Below are 17,158 nucleotides of genomic sequence, written 5' to 3'. Positions count from 1 at the left end.
GTCAGGTCCGATTAACCTTAATCATTTCTTGCGTTGAACTTGTTAGTTAACGTGCATTACTCGTGGTGGACGTGGCACGTGCCCAGTGACGTCAGAAAGAGTCAAGCTGACGCCAGTGCGTGGCGGATATGGTCGCGTGGGCACGCACGCGACAGAAATTATCATCAAATAGTAATTGATTTACCGTCCCTTAAAGACCTTTTGCTGAGTAATGTGCGGATATGAATGTGTATGGCTGCATGTGCACGTTGTTGTACTTGCTGAAACGTCTTAAAGCGCGCATGAAGCCAGGAGGTCGCGATTTCGCTGATTTTGGTTGAAAGTATACCCATAGATAAGAACGTGTTTATCTGTTTCTGAGACAAAACACCTCGTACGTCACCAAAACGACGTCAAACGACATGAAACTCCCTTTGTATCGTACACGCTGGGGAATACTCTCGGGATCACCCTCGGGAGCATCATTTAGTTTTCTTAATGATAATCCATCAGTGATTAGTGGTGGGGGAGTATATCAAATTACACTACGCAGACCATGCACCTATGTTGTAAATCAACGTCCTGGGCATTTCGGTCGGCAACCGGATGTGTTCTTTTCTCATTACTGAAGGTACTTCGAACCACGTATTGACCTTATGACGTCAAAAAGAGTTGAAATAGTGAGAGAGTAAAAAACGAGGTCATGGAGTTATTCGTTCATTCAGTATTAGGTCCAGGTTTAGGTCTAGGTAGGTTTAGGGGAAATAGCTATGGCCGGGCTAAACGAGGCCAAAAGAACAGAAAATATTAACAAAATAGTCAACGTAATTGTTTCATTGGAACTTAGATGAAGTGCCCGATGAGTCTGTGGTGAGGTTTATAACGTGCGATATCATTATCTGCTACATTCCTTTTTACTCACCACTCCCATGAGAGTAAGAATGTAGCTTTGTAAATCTGCCTTGCTTCCAAACGCATCCACCATTGTCCTGTCTGCTACAACTAATGTTTCTACAAAACTCTCATCGATCGATCTTCTTTTTCTTCTCGGGCCTTTGCTGCTGTTTGCGTGGTGTGTGAGCTGTCCCCGCAGTAGCGATAGATGCATGTCAGTATCTAAACACAGTGGATTTAAGAAACGTCAGCAGTTAATGATATTCAAAGAAATAATGCTTGTTATGTTAACAGACTACATTGATCAGCTGGAAGGAGACACGTGTCTGCCTGCCTCAGGGTAAGATACAACTGACGTTGATGAACGTGCTGCTTGAAGAAAACGTTTGTTCCAGTGAGCACAACATAAAGTAGGAATGTTTTGGTATGTTTCACTTTTGAACTTAGTTTCTTTAACAATTCCATCTAGTGCTCGATGAAGGCATAAACTGCGCCGTGACAAATTGTTACCAGCAGGAGGTGAGTGGAGCAAATGTATTTCAAGAAACTATTTTTAGTGTCACTTTGATAGAATAAATAAAAAAGTACATTTGTATCAATGGATCAATAAAGATGTTGAAATGATGGAAGAGTTTTGTTATAGCTTTCTCTAACAGTCAGTGCACAGAAAATAGTCTTACTCATCTTTGGCTGCAGATCGTTATGACGGAAATGGATAGTTAATTTTTTTTCAAGTTCTTCCCATTCGTGCCGGACAATCACTATAAACTGATTATCGCTTGTTTCTTCCTCTAGAAATCTCTTGGGGCACGTTTGAGCAAAGGAATTTGTCAAATATTTTGTACAATTTGATCAAACTCAAGTAAAATCCCCATGATAATGCCCCTCAAGTCCATTGCATATCTAATAACAGCAAAACATACTGCTGTAGTGAGCTAATAACAGGGCATATATCAGTCACCTCAATACACCTCTCAAACTAAACTGAAGCACTCGTGCTGACAGCGAAAGCTGCAAAAGGACGTGATATAAGTCTCTCTCAAAACAATGCTGATCGGATGATTTTTCTAGAGGGTCACTTGTATGAATCGTGGCTCCAATCGCCCAGAACGCAGTTACACCTACATTAGCCCAACTGGTGTGATTCGTTTTAACTGCTGAGTTCGTGGGTAAATCTTGCAGTGTGACTGTTTGAACATAATTTTTTTTTGCTGTGGTACTCTTCGTTTTTTCATACTCTCAGGACAGAATGAGTCTCTAGACTTGAAGAGGAGTCGTTTAAGAGGTTTAATTACAGGACAAGGCGTTAAAGAGGGTATCAGTTACAGCATAACATGTTATCGCCGTCATTTAAAATCGATCACGAAAGCGTCTTAATACATTGTTAAAATGCGTTGCGTACGCACATGTTCTTCACAGACTAATCCCCTTATGCCGTCATCACGAAAACACGAGCGAAATACTTTGCAGAAAAAATATGCACGCCGATGTAAAACGTCTGCGGTTGTGAACTGTAGGTAACTTTCAGTTTTGCGGTTTGACTACAGCTTGAGCTTCAGTAATTTGTCAATGATTTTCATGCTGCGATGGTGGTTTGATACCATCTGCTAAATAATTCACAGCGAAGAAAAATTCTTTCCGCAAACGATAACAGAGGTGACTGGTATATACCATTGGAAGCATTACATTGCATTTCCTTTCTCCGTAAACGTTTGGCCAAAGTTCTGACAGCCAAACGCGTTTGCTGTATTTTAGATTTAACAGAAAAGCACATTGTAACTTGCAGGAAAAAAAACATTGTGTTTTTGGAACAAACATTTATTTAGAAAATCTGAGGTATGCGTCATCTTAAATTAAGACTGTGACCTCATGCAATTGACAGGTTGCCAGAAAATCTTTTCCTTTCAGGATTTAAGGATTGGCAATTAATTGAGCAGTTGGTGAAAAAGATCGAACAGGAGGCTTTGAGCTCTCCAGTATGCAAATTTTACCTTGTTGCAACATCTTTTCACAGGAGGAATAAACAGATAAAAGCCCTGGTGGCACACAGGAACAGACATAAAGGATAAGAGTTAAGCGCAGGTTCAGACAGCTAAAGACACTAAGTAAACTAACAAAGTATTTTCAGTGATCGTATCTGTTTTGTAATCGTCACGTGGGCATTTAAAAGATCAAGGGCAAGAGAGCTTCGTGCTGTGATAAGCTATCGATCGATATTGATCAAGTACATCTCTTGGTCTTCCAGCATTTTGATCTTCTCGCGCCTGCACGCACTAACAAAAAGGCGTCCAAGGCTAGCAAAACAAACGACAGGTAATGCGCAAAGGGAATTTGCTCTAAATGAATCGTGAATTACAGTACTTATTCGTTTGATACTGACAAACTCTGACCACAAACTTCGTTGAACTGCTATCAACTGGGGCTCTTTGTTTTCACATGTTGCAGCACATAAAACAAACAATTAGCTGCGCTATCAGTGCACTTGTGGCATAATTTTTTTTTTGCTGAGGCCATGCCCGTCTGATTTGGTGCATGTTTCCAGACTAAGTAGCGGCGGCAATGTCAGAGTGATTCTTCTAGTAACAAAAAAACTTTCTCTATGAAGATAAACTCGTTGGATTGCGGAAAATCTCGCGGCCAATACAAACGCAGCGGACGGCTTTGGGTGTTGTGTTTTGGAGGCGCGCGTGGAGGCACGAAGACTGTCTGATGTTATGAAATGGAAGCTTACCTTTCACACCACACGTTGAACCGTTACTAAGGTCATCTTTGCTTTCAGTAGGACGGCGAAACACGATATGGAATTTCCTGAAATTTGTGCTTGCATTTGTCTTTTGCTCGTCGACAGGTTCAACAAAATAACGCTCGTTGCTTGAAACGAAAGAACCTCGCTGAAAAATACGAGTGGTAAATTGTGTAACATGATGTAAAAAAGAAAAACACACAAGGACACAACAACAACATTATATGCTCTTCTCTTTTATAGCGCGGAGTTAATTCACTGACTTTTTGCCGGCGATCTGTGCTTTTTAATATATATTAATTAAGGATTCGGCAAATAGGAAGTCGCTACTCGAGATTTTATAAGCTAATTAAATATTTATACCACAAGGTACGGTTAAACACAAAGGACATCTATGAGGTTGTCTTGTAACCTGTCAGACCTGGAAGATGGTGCGTGAGAAGTGTAAAATCTTTCGTATTGATTACCAGGGGGTCATTTGCCGCAGCCGCTGGCTTCCGGTTCAATTCAGACTCAAAAATTCGAAGCGGTAACCACAGCTAAACTCAAGCCGCTGACAAAAAATGTTTGGATAACTGTGCTGACGAGCATAAATTCTAATAAAGCGCTCATTTTACTAAGACGAAAATCCGCCTAATAAAAGGTGACTTTATTGTTTGTACTCAAGCCTAAGCATAATAAATGCACAGACTTGTCAAATGTCCGCGGCATTGCTTACAATGCTCAGGAATCGTTAATTGAGTAAATAAATACAAGGTTATGCCGCCTGAAAATGATAATTTTACCAAATGTTTTCGTCACATGTACGAGTATCGCATGAACTTGGTCAAAATGGAATTGAAATTACGTCAAGGTGCTGATAAATATTTGAGCTTCAGCGGCTGAAAGTGCGCGGAATTCAGCGTTACTAATACTGCAGTACTCAATCTTACCACACGGTTTAGACAAAACATAGCGACTTAATTAATTAACGAACTAGGGAAGCAGTGTACTTACCAGCCCATTGCACAAATTAAATACGGCTGTTGAGTTGTGATCCCCCTGTAAATCCCCGCGGTAGAAACAGTGCCGCAAGTCTCCAGCGAATGGCAATCTGCGCGCATCGTTGTAAACGTGTTCCACCGTGAGCAGAGGTGATACAAAACTATCATCGCGCTCCAATCGGAGATTAAAATAACGTCCAAAAGCGGCAAGACTATAATAAAGGGTCCCTGTTCTTAGACCGCTTTGTCCATAATTCATAAAATGTCTATGAGGCGAGTAGCGTTGTCCATTCCGGTTTACCCGCTCCACTGTCGTTATCTCGTATTGAAAGCGCCCATTGTTGTTGGTGAAATCACTTGGTATAAGATAGCGCGCGCGACCTGAAGGAGAACACCGGGCAAATATAATTATATCATATACACACGAGTGCCACATTGAATTAATATTCTTATCTGGCGCGTAAAAGCTAGTGATTTGCCTTACCTTTACTGGGCCTCTTTTCTGTCGCTGCGCAAACGTGGCAAATCAAAACAATTATAAAAACAACACAGTAGAGTCTCTTCATAGTACAGGTTTTACGGTGTGCTTGTATGTCGATCGAGTTCCAGGGATTTTCACTGAGAGTTACAAGACCGGACATTATGAAGGAACGCCCACAGAGCCCAGCCAAATAACCAATCAGAAACCAGCGTGTCTGGAGCGACGTACATAAAATGCGATGACACAAATCACCTGGTGACAAAATGAAAGTTCTGAGTCAGAAATGTGTACACTGTATGTTGTGGGGTCTGTTTAACGATTCATTCCTCCAGTTTATGAGTGAATAACAAACTAAGCCAGTACAAGTTACAGAAGTTCTAGTTCCTTTCTCTGGCTTGACGAAGATTTTGTTTTTATAGTTTCTCTCTCGTTTGTAGGTGAGTTTGAGCTTGGGCTTCAGCTTGTATTTATTTATGTCAGTGAAATAATGCAAATACCAGGTTAAGGTGATAAATGAATCGCACGTAAACAAACCGTGCTGTGGCTAGGGCATGGTTTAGGTACTGATAGACGAAGTTGTAGTTATGACACGGTTAGTCAACTTTAGCTGCCCTCTGTCGCTCACGCGTTGAAAAGACTGCCATAAAAAACATTTGATAGTTTTTACAACACAATGAAAACATATCAACCAGGCAGTATTACAGAGCAGGCAAAGCACACTGTCACAACCCAAGGTATTAAATTGTTCGTTGATAAGGTTGCGCAACACAGGGGAATATTCTGTTCTGTTTCAGTTTTTAAAAGAGTTTTACTGACCGCAAGTAAAGGTAAATATTTAGACCGACGGATTATAAGGGCCGAAACTTGAGCGGCCCGGAGGTAGATACGACAAATATTGCACAGGTCCGAAGTTCCCCCCCCAAAATTCCGATAACATCGATAATGGATATTATATCTCGCAATCAGTCCTTGTCGCGTACGTTTAAGGGAATCAGAAAAGATAACAATTTGAGACTTTCTTAATACATAGTATCCTGTATTTGCGTGACGTATCATTGATACTTTGCTCAAAATAAACCATGGGGTTAAATTAATTCATTCCAGAGAAAACTGATCAGGAGTCAGAGAAGTTCGGTAAAGTTTGTATTCTGTGTTTTTTATGAAAATATAGTTTTAAATTTTGTGGTTGGCATCTGCGAGTTAACCGAAAACTTTTAACCTCAGGACATCGAGCTATGTTTACTCTTCTACTGACACTCGACACGTGAATGCAGTCATGGAATTTTACAAAATAAAACTTCTGAATTCAGTTATATCATCGACACATGTTAATAACGAACAATTTTTGTCTAAGGTCATCCGGAATGGAGTTCTCGCATTAACAATATAACTTATAAATACCTCGGTGTAATCAAATTAAGTTCAGATGCAATCGATTTAAAATGCGTTTATATAAATGGGATGATGAGTTGCCAAACAGAAAAAGCAAAATATACGTGTCATTTTTTAGCGCTAACAGGCGCATTTGGCAGTCATCATCTCATATAGTATATCCTTTGCAATAACCATCTTGTGCTCGGTTTGTTGTTTCTGTTTGGATGTCTTTTTGGGTGACACAAGGGATTTAGATCCCAGAAACTTTCAGACATAACCTTTTCAGATCGGCGGAGCCATTTCTTTCATCAAAAGAAACCGGAAATTGTTATAGACCAAGATCGAGTTGCTCAAAACATCAGTGAAAGCGGCAATCGGGAAAAAGTATCTTTACGAATATGCAGCCTTTCGGCTCTCTATCGTATAAACCAAAGAGAGTCTAAACAGCGCATTTTATAACAGACATAACTGGACTTAAATTAAGATGCACGCATTTGTTTAAAATTTCGCGGGAAAAATTAAAAGGAACATGCTAACACTTGTCGCGCCGGCGATCAACGATAGAGACTGTCGGCGGTTTCTTTGGTGGCTTTACGGATCGATTGATTTATTTTGATCGCAAGCATACTACAGTTTTGATTTCGTCGCATTAAAAAGCTCACCTTCAATTTACACATGTTTAACAGACTTAGTAAAAAGAAGATCTGTTTGTTTTACACAAAAACAAACATGTTTGGAATTTTTCGCGTTCGGCAACCGGCGGTAAACTTGCAAACTGACCGACTTTGTCGCACTTTGAAACCCAACCGCAGATTTTGTGGCTCCTAACATGACAAAAACAAAGCCGATTTGAACTAAAAAGGTTTTATTCTCCAGCAGAAATCTAATTACATTTTACCGTCTTTAGAAGGATTTTCTTTACGTTCGGGTGAACCGACCGCAAAACGGCGGTGAAGCATTTTGAGAGAAAGTCTTCAGTGGAGCCGCGGCCGGGGCGGTGTGCAAAAGTGAGTTTAGAAGCCGGATTCACAATTAGTGCTTCGTAGCAGAGGTCCTGTCTTGCAGATTTACATGCATCGACTCAAACTCAAATTTTTGTGTTCTGGCCCAGTGACCTTTCAAGGACTTGTTATTGTCTGATTGTACCGTCTTCTTTTCTCCATTGGACAACACTGTCTTTCCAGTGGCATAACATTATGTCTGTTTATCAGTCCACTGCAACAGCGACAACCGCGATAGACACCTACTGTTAATTACAGTTATTGCCCTTGTCACATTTACTATTGTTCACGTTGAGAGTATTTCGTTATTTGGTACAGTATTGCGACTCTTTACCCTGGTGATCGATCGCTTCCTGATTTCTCATTAACTTCCTGCCTAAGTTTGCTTCATCGACTGAAAGAGGAATTTATAACGTGATCACTAAAAGTGCTGATAAAGTTGACGAGTTCTTCAACTTATTTTTCAAATCATCATCATTGTGGAATACTCATCAATCATTGCGATAGACAAAACGGGTGTTAATTTTCCCAGTAAATACCTCAAACCTTCGAATTACGTTCCTTCTTCGGTGAACGGTCAAACCAGACTGCTTGTTGGTGGTACAAAAAGGACACCCGATCATCACAAAGATGTTCTTTATAATCTTCGTAATCAGGTGTATCCTCAGCCATAGCACCTTTATTAAACTGATCGTTTTAGCGCATTTGCTATTGTCCATCAAAATTAGGTAAATTTATATGTTTAGGAATCTCAACGTTGAACGTGAATACTTTAAACAGTATTTCCGTAACATACCTCAATTGCTATAAGCTCTGGCGGTTTTAAAGAAGTTCCCTGTTGGCGGTTTAAGGAAAGAAAATAAATTGTCTTCCCTACTTCCTGCGCTTCTTCAGTTTACACGTAGACACAGAGGGGATATTTATATGAAGTTGCCTCTTTTAGAAAAGGCGCGCTGGTTCTCACTAGGCCTCACTCGTCGAGTGACACAAGTTAGCTGTCCACTGTCCAAATAGTTTCACTCGAGGTCCTACCGAAAATAGCAATGGCCAACGTGATACCACGGCAAGCACGCGTGCAGCTAACGCCCCGCAATTTACAGCGAGTTTCGAGTAAGACGATATGTTTAAACACAATTCACATTGTCCGGTAATTTCCCAGTTAAAAGTAAAACCCTAAATTCCATTTCACAAACAACTCCGAAGGTATTTTGCGGTTTATGAGGATGATCCCTTTAGTTTAGCTTATAGAATGAAAAAATCGTGTTTTCCTTGTTTAAAATAAAAGGATGCATTTACGGGTCAAAGCGGCGACCTAAAAACCATGAAAAACTAAAAACATTCATCAAACGCCTATGTTATGACATTTTTTCGTAAAACACGAAGGTTCGTTTCATTTCATCTCCTTGACATTCGGAAATACTTTTTAAGTGTTGTTTTTCCGTGGATTCGTTTGGGTGGCATGGATATTTCCTTGTATTTCACTCATATTTACCAGTTACCGCGTGTTGCGAGTCGTCTCAAAACTATAAATAAGACATCCATGTTATCCTAAAACCGATATTAATTAAATCAAATCTGTCTATAAGATAAGACGAGATAAGAATTGGCAATTAGCAATTGTTCACAATAGTAATGACAGTAGTAGTTTTTAAATTTGTCATGCACTTCGAGAAACTTTCTTGTTTGTGAAATTAAAATTTTAAACGACAGCCAACTTTCTCCTTTCTCTAATCCTGTAAAATGTTTATGTTCAAACAAAGATAATTTCACAATTTAGATATTGCTACGGAGTTGAATTTCTCGCGCGCACTCCATCATTTAAGCCGCAGGGTTATAAGCTGATTTCTTAAGAATAGCATTTTATGCTAGACTAACTTAAAATACTTGCATATTAAGTTATTGATACTGCACGCAACGCAAAACGCAACGGCAAAAAAGCTAGAAGTTTCTGACACGTTAGGACCCACCTAAGAACTGCTTGTCTTTAGATCCACTTGAGTAAAGTCAAGTTATTTGAGCTGAAATTTCCACGCATCATGTAGAGGCATTAGTTTTCAGTAAGCAAACGGATAAATGCTCACAGAGTAGCCACACGCACTCACAAACATTATACGAGCGAGAAAATTTAACAAAGGACCTGTGTGTTTCGGTTGAAATGTCCGGCAAGCACCATCCTTTGTGGTCAATTTCTCTTGGCCAGAGAACCAATCGCTGAAGAGAAGACATGCGCAGTGTTGGTTACCCAGGTCGGCCGGTGCGCGAAAGGAAAAATGTCTTGTAATGAGACACGATTAACCGATTTAGTAAAATTGATCGCATTGAGTTTTTCAAAGCCGGATGAATAAAACTTGAATCTTACGTCCGGTGCGCTGGAAAGGAGAAGCATTTCTAGTGCTTTCTGCACGCAAAGCAAGGCATTTTTTCTCAGATACTGGCGTATAATGTCACAGTCATCATATCGTTCTTGTAATGTGACGATAGCTTTTTAGCTTGGTCGATTAACATTTTCACCGTGACCATTCAGATTTAAAGCTACTTAGCAATATCTTTCTGGTTGTGCTTTTTGTTTTGAACTCCGATATTTTGTACGAATTGCATCACTTTTTTTAGTTTAAATACGCTTCCAAATGAAACATCTAGTTATCTTCCCGGGATCAACGGCCTCTTTCGGCAAGTTCCAATCCTTCCCTTTTTTCCAGTTGTCTATCAAATCGCAGTATGTGGTACATATAAGCAGCAATACTACGTAATCTTAGTTCAGCGCTTCCTACTGTCATTCGTTCTCAGAACAGCGGGTGTCAAAGGCACATGACTTGTTTGATAATTTTTACGTTCTTTTTTTTGTTTCGAAGGGAAAGTTAGACATTGATGCTAGATTGCAGACGATTTGTTACACGGAAAGGCGTGTTCAGGAGTGGCTTGATATTCCTGTTTGTTCATGATACTGGTTAGGTTGTTCTTCTCTTATGTCACTGAGGTCAGAGATTCAGAAAAGTTTATAAATAGTAAAATAAAAATAAAATAGGTAACCTTAATTTACTCTCGGCAGTGTTTATAGCACAAGTGCTAGTGGGGCCGAGCATTGAACTCTACAAAGAAACAATTGAAATTGAAAATAAAATGGTTAAAAATCCCAACTGGCAGGAGGCAGACCAGCTGGCTATTTAGAAGCGCAGCCGAGGACATGAACTCGGAACTACCGAGAAGCAACTCCTGTTAGCGGTCAGAACAGGACTTGAACTTTTAAGTCCGGCGCCCTAACCACTCCACAAACCTGCCTCTCCTAACCAACATCAAACTGAATCATCGCCCTCCTACTTCGAAATTTATGAATTGAAAACCAGTTTCCTCAGATACACAAAGAAGACATATAAAGCCATGTAATCTTACTTGTTTGTGAGGAATTACTAAACCCTTTTAGCTCAACTGGTTTAACTAAAAATGACAATGTTGGTGGCGATAGGGACACTATAATTCATAGAAAGAAAACAAACGATATTTGTTACCAGCGTGGCTAAGGATGTTGAACACTGGGTTAGGGTTAAACACATTCTGTCAAGCAAATCCAAGTGGTCCGAGTCAGAACGGGACCTGAACCGTTACCCGCGGGACCTCCAGACAACAATGACCGGGACCCTTAAGCCGCCGGCCGTTACACGTTGAAACTTTTAGCTGAAACTTGTGTGCAACGGCGCTGCGAAACAAGTTTCAGCAGGCGTTGCACCGTGTAACATGGTCGGTTTCGTAAAACTTTTTCAAACTTCCGTCGCGAGACAAGTTTCACGAAAAGTAGAACCGCTTTCTACTTCTGCTACGGCAACGGTCGCAATGGTGAAAAAACAAGAGTTTCACCGTGTAACACCATTTCGTGAAACTTGTTTCGCAGCGCCGTTGCACACAAGTTTTAGCTAAAAGTTTTAACGTGTAACGGCGGCTTTAACAACCGGAATTCTTCCACTACTGTCTGAAGTAAGCAATGGAGTTTTTAGTTGAAGTAATGAACTGATCCAAGGAGAAAACTATTCGATATTATCTACTGAAGCAAGCTGGCGCACAAATCCAGTGAGAAGACAAAGTCGTAAAAGAATGTCAGAAAATCGCCAAAGAACTAACGAGAAATCGAAAAGGAAGAGAAAGGCTATAATGACTTACACTGAGGCGAATGGGCCTTTTGCACTAACTGGTCACATGGTACAAAATCCGCCATACTGGATGGCAACAGATGTAGTAGATTCGAACACAAAGGAATTCCAACCAGTCAAGCTCGACTTTCCTCTGTTCTCGATGTCCCAGTGGAGAATGCCACGCTTTTTTGCCATCCAGTATGGCGGATTTTTACCACGTGTCCAGTTACTGCAAAAGGCCCATTACATTATGCACTACTAACACGAACACTTTAGGCTACTCGTTTCAAGTTGAGATATTTACAAGACAATAAAGTTCGTTATTTGATATGCAGCTTCCTTAAGGCTGTAGACGTACGCCAACCAGCAAGACCAGCATCCAAATCTTCCCGCCCTTATTTCCCAGTCCTGCCACATGTTCACAAATGTTATGTGTGCCGATAATTCGAAGGTTTAAAGGGGAAGTATCCTGGGGTTTTTGACATCTTTTGTTAAAAATGATGAAATAAGACCTTCCAATCACCTTCCAAATAATTCTAGAATGACAAGAGGAACGAAATCAACTCAATTCTTGAAAGAAACAACTCGTGATCTGTTCTAGCGCATTTTGGAAACAAAAATGTGAGAACTTGAAAAACATTAGCCTAATACTTTTCAAGTTTCAATCCAAACCGGCCTACTCTGTCTCTAGCCAGAGGCACTAATCGGGGTGATAATTTTTAACAAACATGACAATTATCTCGTTGTATCTGCTGACAGTCAAACATTTTGGGGTTTTGAAATGACAGCAAATTTTCGTGATACTTCCCCTTTAAATCAAAACATTTCTCCCCGAGATAGACAATTCCATCTTTCTCCTTACTGGCTACATTAGTTTGTCACGTGACAAGACTACAGTCATGAATACAGTGCGTGCTTTAACACACTCCAAAAAAATTGTGTTTTACCTTTTCTCACGCTTGCTTGTCTAGACATGCTTGGTCCTTATTTCTACACGCAAATTGAAAATCACTTGCGGTCTGAACCAGAGATAACCAGAAAGCCACTTATAAATGTAGATCCGGTGTGTTCATCACGAAAAGTACACGTTAAGCAGTAAGTAGTAAATAAAAGTAGAGAACACGAGGGCCACAGTTTAATTGAACGTTGCCACGCCCTACCCTAAGGCGTGGAGGCCTGTGCCAAGTTGAAAGCCCTATGACAACCACGTAAATACAAGTTAGCTGGTGTTGTTGGGAGTGTTCTGTCTACGAGTAAAATTCGTGAGCAATACATGCAAAAGAACATTGTTCTCTGGGTTAGTGCATGCAATGTCGCACGAACGTTCTAGCTCGCGTGCAATCATTCATCTGCCGGCACTTGTACACAGGACGCCACAAGCTTAATTCCCAAGTTATTCTGTCATTTAAAGAAAGTGAATTACATGTATTCCTAAATAATATATATATAGACACTCCTCTGTAGTAGACCTGCTAAAGACTCGACCTGGTTGGTTCATCTTTGTTGGTAGATTCTTTAAAAGAAATCCCTAGTGAGGTTGCCGCCAGTGATTAAACTCACACAGCCGCAAAATTTCGCCGAGGAAATCCTTGTATTTGTATTTTTTTGTATATACTGTTTGGGCGGTCAATGTACATGTCAAGAATTTGTTGAAACACTTCTTTATCCGAACTGATTAAACTGTTTGTAAAGCCGCTTAAAACTATGACTGAATTTTGGGCAAGATTTCATGCAGTTGCTGCCTTCGTTAGAGTATACTTGTAGAAGTCACGAATATTCATAACAGATTTAGAAAATCTTTACGGAACGTTTGTGGTCCCTTAAGGGTGTCAGGCGGGACCATGTGACAAAAGGCAAGTAATCCCTAGAAAACGGCTGCTGTTCAGTGGACCGCGCTTTTCGTTACGGTGGAATGTAAAGACGGCTCCAAACATAAGCTTTTGTGTCGATCATACCGTTCATTCCACGTTTCACGATTTCTACATAATTTGGATGTATGTCGTGGCATGTTGTTTTATTTTTGATGGTTCACTCCTGAGCCAGGTTTATGCTCTGCCCAGCGGGAAATCCACGTTTTTTTCCTATCAACAATATATATTTAAAAAGTCTTTATTTGGTCAGATATAGAGGATTTATCACAAATGTTTAGGTATCCTTTTCTTCTGTACTCTGATCCCATTGGTACTCCACACAGGGGCAGACTAATGAAAAAGCATTCCCATTTTGCAGTATATACGTTGAGTGTCTGGTCCTCTGAGCCAGATTTATGAAAAACTCCCCCCCCCCCCCCCTCTGACCACACCCCATTTCCGTAACCATAAATTGAGATTCTTTTCTTGAGGAGCATGCACCCAAATCCCTCTAGAAAGTTCTGGATGCGGCGCAAACAAGTAATGCCTTCAGCACGAAAGAGCTTGGCATGCCGCTAGCTAGTACACTTTCATGATATAGGCTTGAAACCTGAATTCAAGTGGCCTTAAAACTTGACCCTGGGTATATGAAGTTTGATATATTTAACATAACCTCTTCACACAGTCACCTGGTTTCTGTGAATTCCTGGAGAAAATTCAGGGATCACCATGTCTGTTACAAAAAGTGTATGCAAGCGATCATCACGAGATGGAATATTCTCATGAAGCTGTAATTAGTTATTCAGACAGATATAAGTGTACTCACATTCAACGTACATTAAGCTCAAGGGAGCAGGAATACCAACCCGGCAGAATTTGAACGAAGACGCTTTATTCCAGCTGGCTCCACAGCCGACGCGTGTTACTGACACCAAAACGACACTAAACTCCGCGAAATATTATCCTTTTATCCGACATATATTCAAAGTTTCCATGTGTATCAGTTGTAATCAAAGACTCTCTTTTCTCAGCTAACACTAAGTGAGTCCCATTAAGTCCATATATTAAAGGTGGTTACCACACAAGCTGTGAGAGGATTTAGGAAGGAAGTCTTTCTGACGATGGCTCTTACTTTTACTTAATTACTTTGCTCTAATGGAAATGAACCGTGTAACTGGAAGTCTTTTTGACCCTGTTGGGCTACAGTAAAAAAACGTTTGAAGCTGGATAAAGATACTTGGTTAAAGCAATGAGAAACTTATTACAGCAGCTTACAACCGAGTTGTTATTCTACTAGAATTGATTTGTAACTCTTTAAATAGGATTTTATCCTCAAATAGCTAAAAAGTTAGAACCACATTGCCCAGCATAATGCAATACACAGTACCACAGGAAAGTACTGCTCAGTAGCTTTCATTTGAATGGTCACACTTTAATTATGATTTCAACCACACTCTCAAAAGTTAGAACCATCTTGCCCAGCATAATAAACAGCACCCGGCATCGCTAGGTTCCGCACTCAGAATTGACGATTTGATCCAAACAAATGATCATACTCATTTTCATTATTTTACATGGAACGAAATTTTGTCTTATGCAGTAAAAGGATTAAAGTCGCTTGGTCTCTGCTAGCTACCATACCTTGGTTTCATCGCGTGATCCATGTCGGATGCTACTGTCATTATCAGCTTTCATTTTTGGTTGAAAATTTCCGACCAGTTGCACCGCATGAAAGACAATTCCATTTAACCTGGGAAATATGCCGTCGTGTCTGCACCCGTGTCAGGGCCATTTTCTGTAGCCTCAGGAGGCTGAAGGCAATTATTTTAATCCTGAAATATTTCCTGATTAATAGACGAAATCTTTTCTGCATAACAATCAAGAAGAACTTGTCGCTTGGAGCATTGGGATCGCTTTAAGCATTTGGGATCTCTCGTGCAATGTATGTTCGGCCGTCAGGATCAACGATTCAAAGTCTTACACATATTTAAAAGATAAAATGTAATTTCTCTTTCTTCTCCAGACACAATTCTATCCAAAACCTCAGTTGTTACTTCCAATTTTCTTCCTGTTTATATAACGGCGGATATTATGGAATCGGCTATATATTATACCTTGCGCAATGCCCAGTTTGTCTGAAATCTAAGCAGAGAGATCAAGAGACACAGTGGAGCAAAGTGAAGTGTCTTGCCCAGTCAACATAAATTTAAACCTGCAGTGCGTGGAGATAGAGAAAGGTAATTTGAGATCAAAGTGCCTCTCTTAACTCTGCATGTTCTCCTCACTGTATTCGAGTTGGGGAATTGTTTTGAATACCAAGACACGTTATCTTTGTTGATCATTTGCTTTCTTCCCATAACCTGTATGTGTAATTAAGTAGCGATATTGTAAGGAGAAATTAGATGCTAGCCACTATTAGGGCTTTATGGCTCAAGCTGGTGAGTATGCATCTACTGAGTTGTGTTTAATCAACTGTCTTCAAGGGATATACTATACTAACACTCTCGATCACCGGCCTTCTTTGTAAAATATGATTCTATAACCGAGAAGCATGAACGCGGTAGTCTTGCCAGCAAAATGAAGACGTTGCTTTCAAACGTAAGTGTGATTTACAGATTACTTTGTTTTTACAGGGATTTATAATACGTTATCCGAGTAAGAACGCTTATAACATTGCTAGACAAGTTGACGATGGTCTTTTATAACGCAAACATGATTTAACAAAGCCTGACGACAAAGCAGCGACATTGAGCTTAAATTGGATTTATCACTAAAGACTCACTGAAGAGTTCCCATTTGCAGGCGTTCATTGAACCGGAGTGGCGTGCAAACTGGAAAACCGCCAAGACCGGGTTAAAAAATGTTACCACTGCACCTTGCACAGCATGATAAACGCACTACGTTCACGGGCTAATCAATGACTTCTATTTGAATGATCGCCATTTATGGATTTCATCGTTAGAAACGCCTTGTACAACATAATAACTGAAGAGCAGTTTAAGAAAGAACCGCTCAGAGGTCCTCAATCAAACATTCATTTGAATAGTGACACTTTAGGATATAACCTTACCACTCAAACATAGAACCACATTGTACAACACCAATGTCACTACACACCGCATTCTTCTTTCCAAATAAGTTTAATCGAAAACACGCACTGGTTATCACAAAAAGACTTGTAACGTAGAACAAACTCGAAACGGCTTTAACAGCTTTCTTTAAAGATCAAGAGAGATTTTTAAAAAGAAGATCAGTGGTTAATAACAGCATTCAATATAGCTCGGTATTATCGCCGGAAGAATGTTGCTTTCCGCTTGAATTTATATATACAGTTACTCTTGGATTAACACAAGGCTACGACGACGGTCATGCGAGAAAAGGAAAATTCCCCGTGTTCAGGATTACAAATACCACTAAAACTAAAAAAAGACTATATACGGAATTTTAGTTGGTTCACACTTTACATTTCTAAAATAAACGCGGAATTAGAAACAGGGTCAGTGATAAATGTGTGCTATATTAAGATAGAGGTCATTGGAAGAATGTAAGGTCCAACTGCTTTGAACTACAGACTTATTACGAAGAAGATAAACTATAATGGTCTATAACATTAAGATGCCTGGACGTAAAAAGAAATAGCTCTCACAAGGTTCCCTTGATTGCTGTCACATGAATGATGATACCGACCACAAACTTAAAGTTTAACAGCCTGAATTACATTCAATAAAG

The 17,158-nt window shown here is 40.0% G+C and overlaps 2 protein-coding genes across 2 annotated transcripts in view; one reads left to right on the top strand and one right to left on the bottom strand.

Moving 5' to 3' along the window:
- Nucleotides 1–17,158, bottom strand: part of LOC146459257 (A disintegrin and metalloproteinase with thrombospondin motifs 9-like) — a 70,975-nt gene that overhangs the window by 40,556 nt on the left and 13,261 nt on the right. Inside the window, exons 2-5 of the mRNA XM_085089806.1 lie at nucleotides 5,084–5,332; nucleotides 4,613–4,980; nucleotides 3,605–3,764; nucleotides 902–1,095 (exon numbers count right to left, since the gene is read on the bottom strand). Coding sequence (XP_084945932.1) covers nucleotides 902–1,095; nucleotides 3,605–3,764; nucleotides 4,613–4,980; nucleotides 5,084–5,240 — 879 coding nt within the window. The 5' untranslated portion in view covers nucleotides 5,241–5,332. The remainder of the gene's footprint in view (nucleotides 1–901; nucleotides 1,096–3,604; nucleotides 3,765–4,612; nucleotides 4,981–5,083; nucleotides 5,333–17,158) is intronic.
- The window catches only part of LOC146459256 (uncharacterized), a 43,787-nt gene continuing 31,970 nt past the window's right edge, over nucleotides 5,342–17,158 (top strand). Inside the window, exon 1 of the mRNA XM_085089809.1 lies at nucleotides 5,342–5,517. The gene's annotated coding sequence lies outside the window, so the exon portion shown is untranslated. The remainder of the gene's footprint in view (nucleotides 5,518–17,158) is intronic.

This window comes from Pavona decussata, unplaced genomic scaffold, assembly GCF_977016875.1.
Source record: "Pavona decussata unplaced genomic scaffold, jaPavDecu1.1 SCAFFOLD_223, whole genome shotgun sequence".
NCBI lineage: Eukaryota > Metazoa > Cnidaria > Anthozoa > Scleractinia > Agariciidae > Pavona > Pavona decussata.
This window is presented reverse-complemented; position numbering and strand designations above follow the sequence as displayed.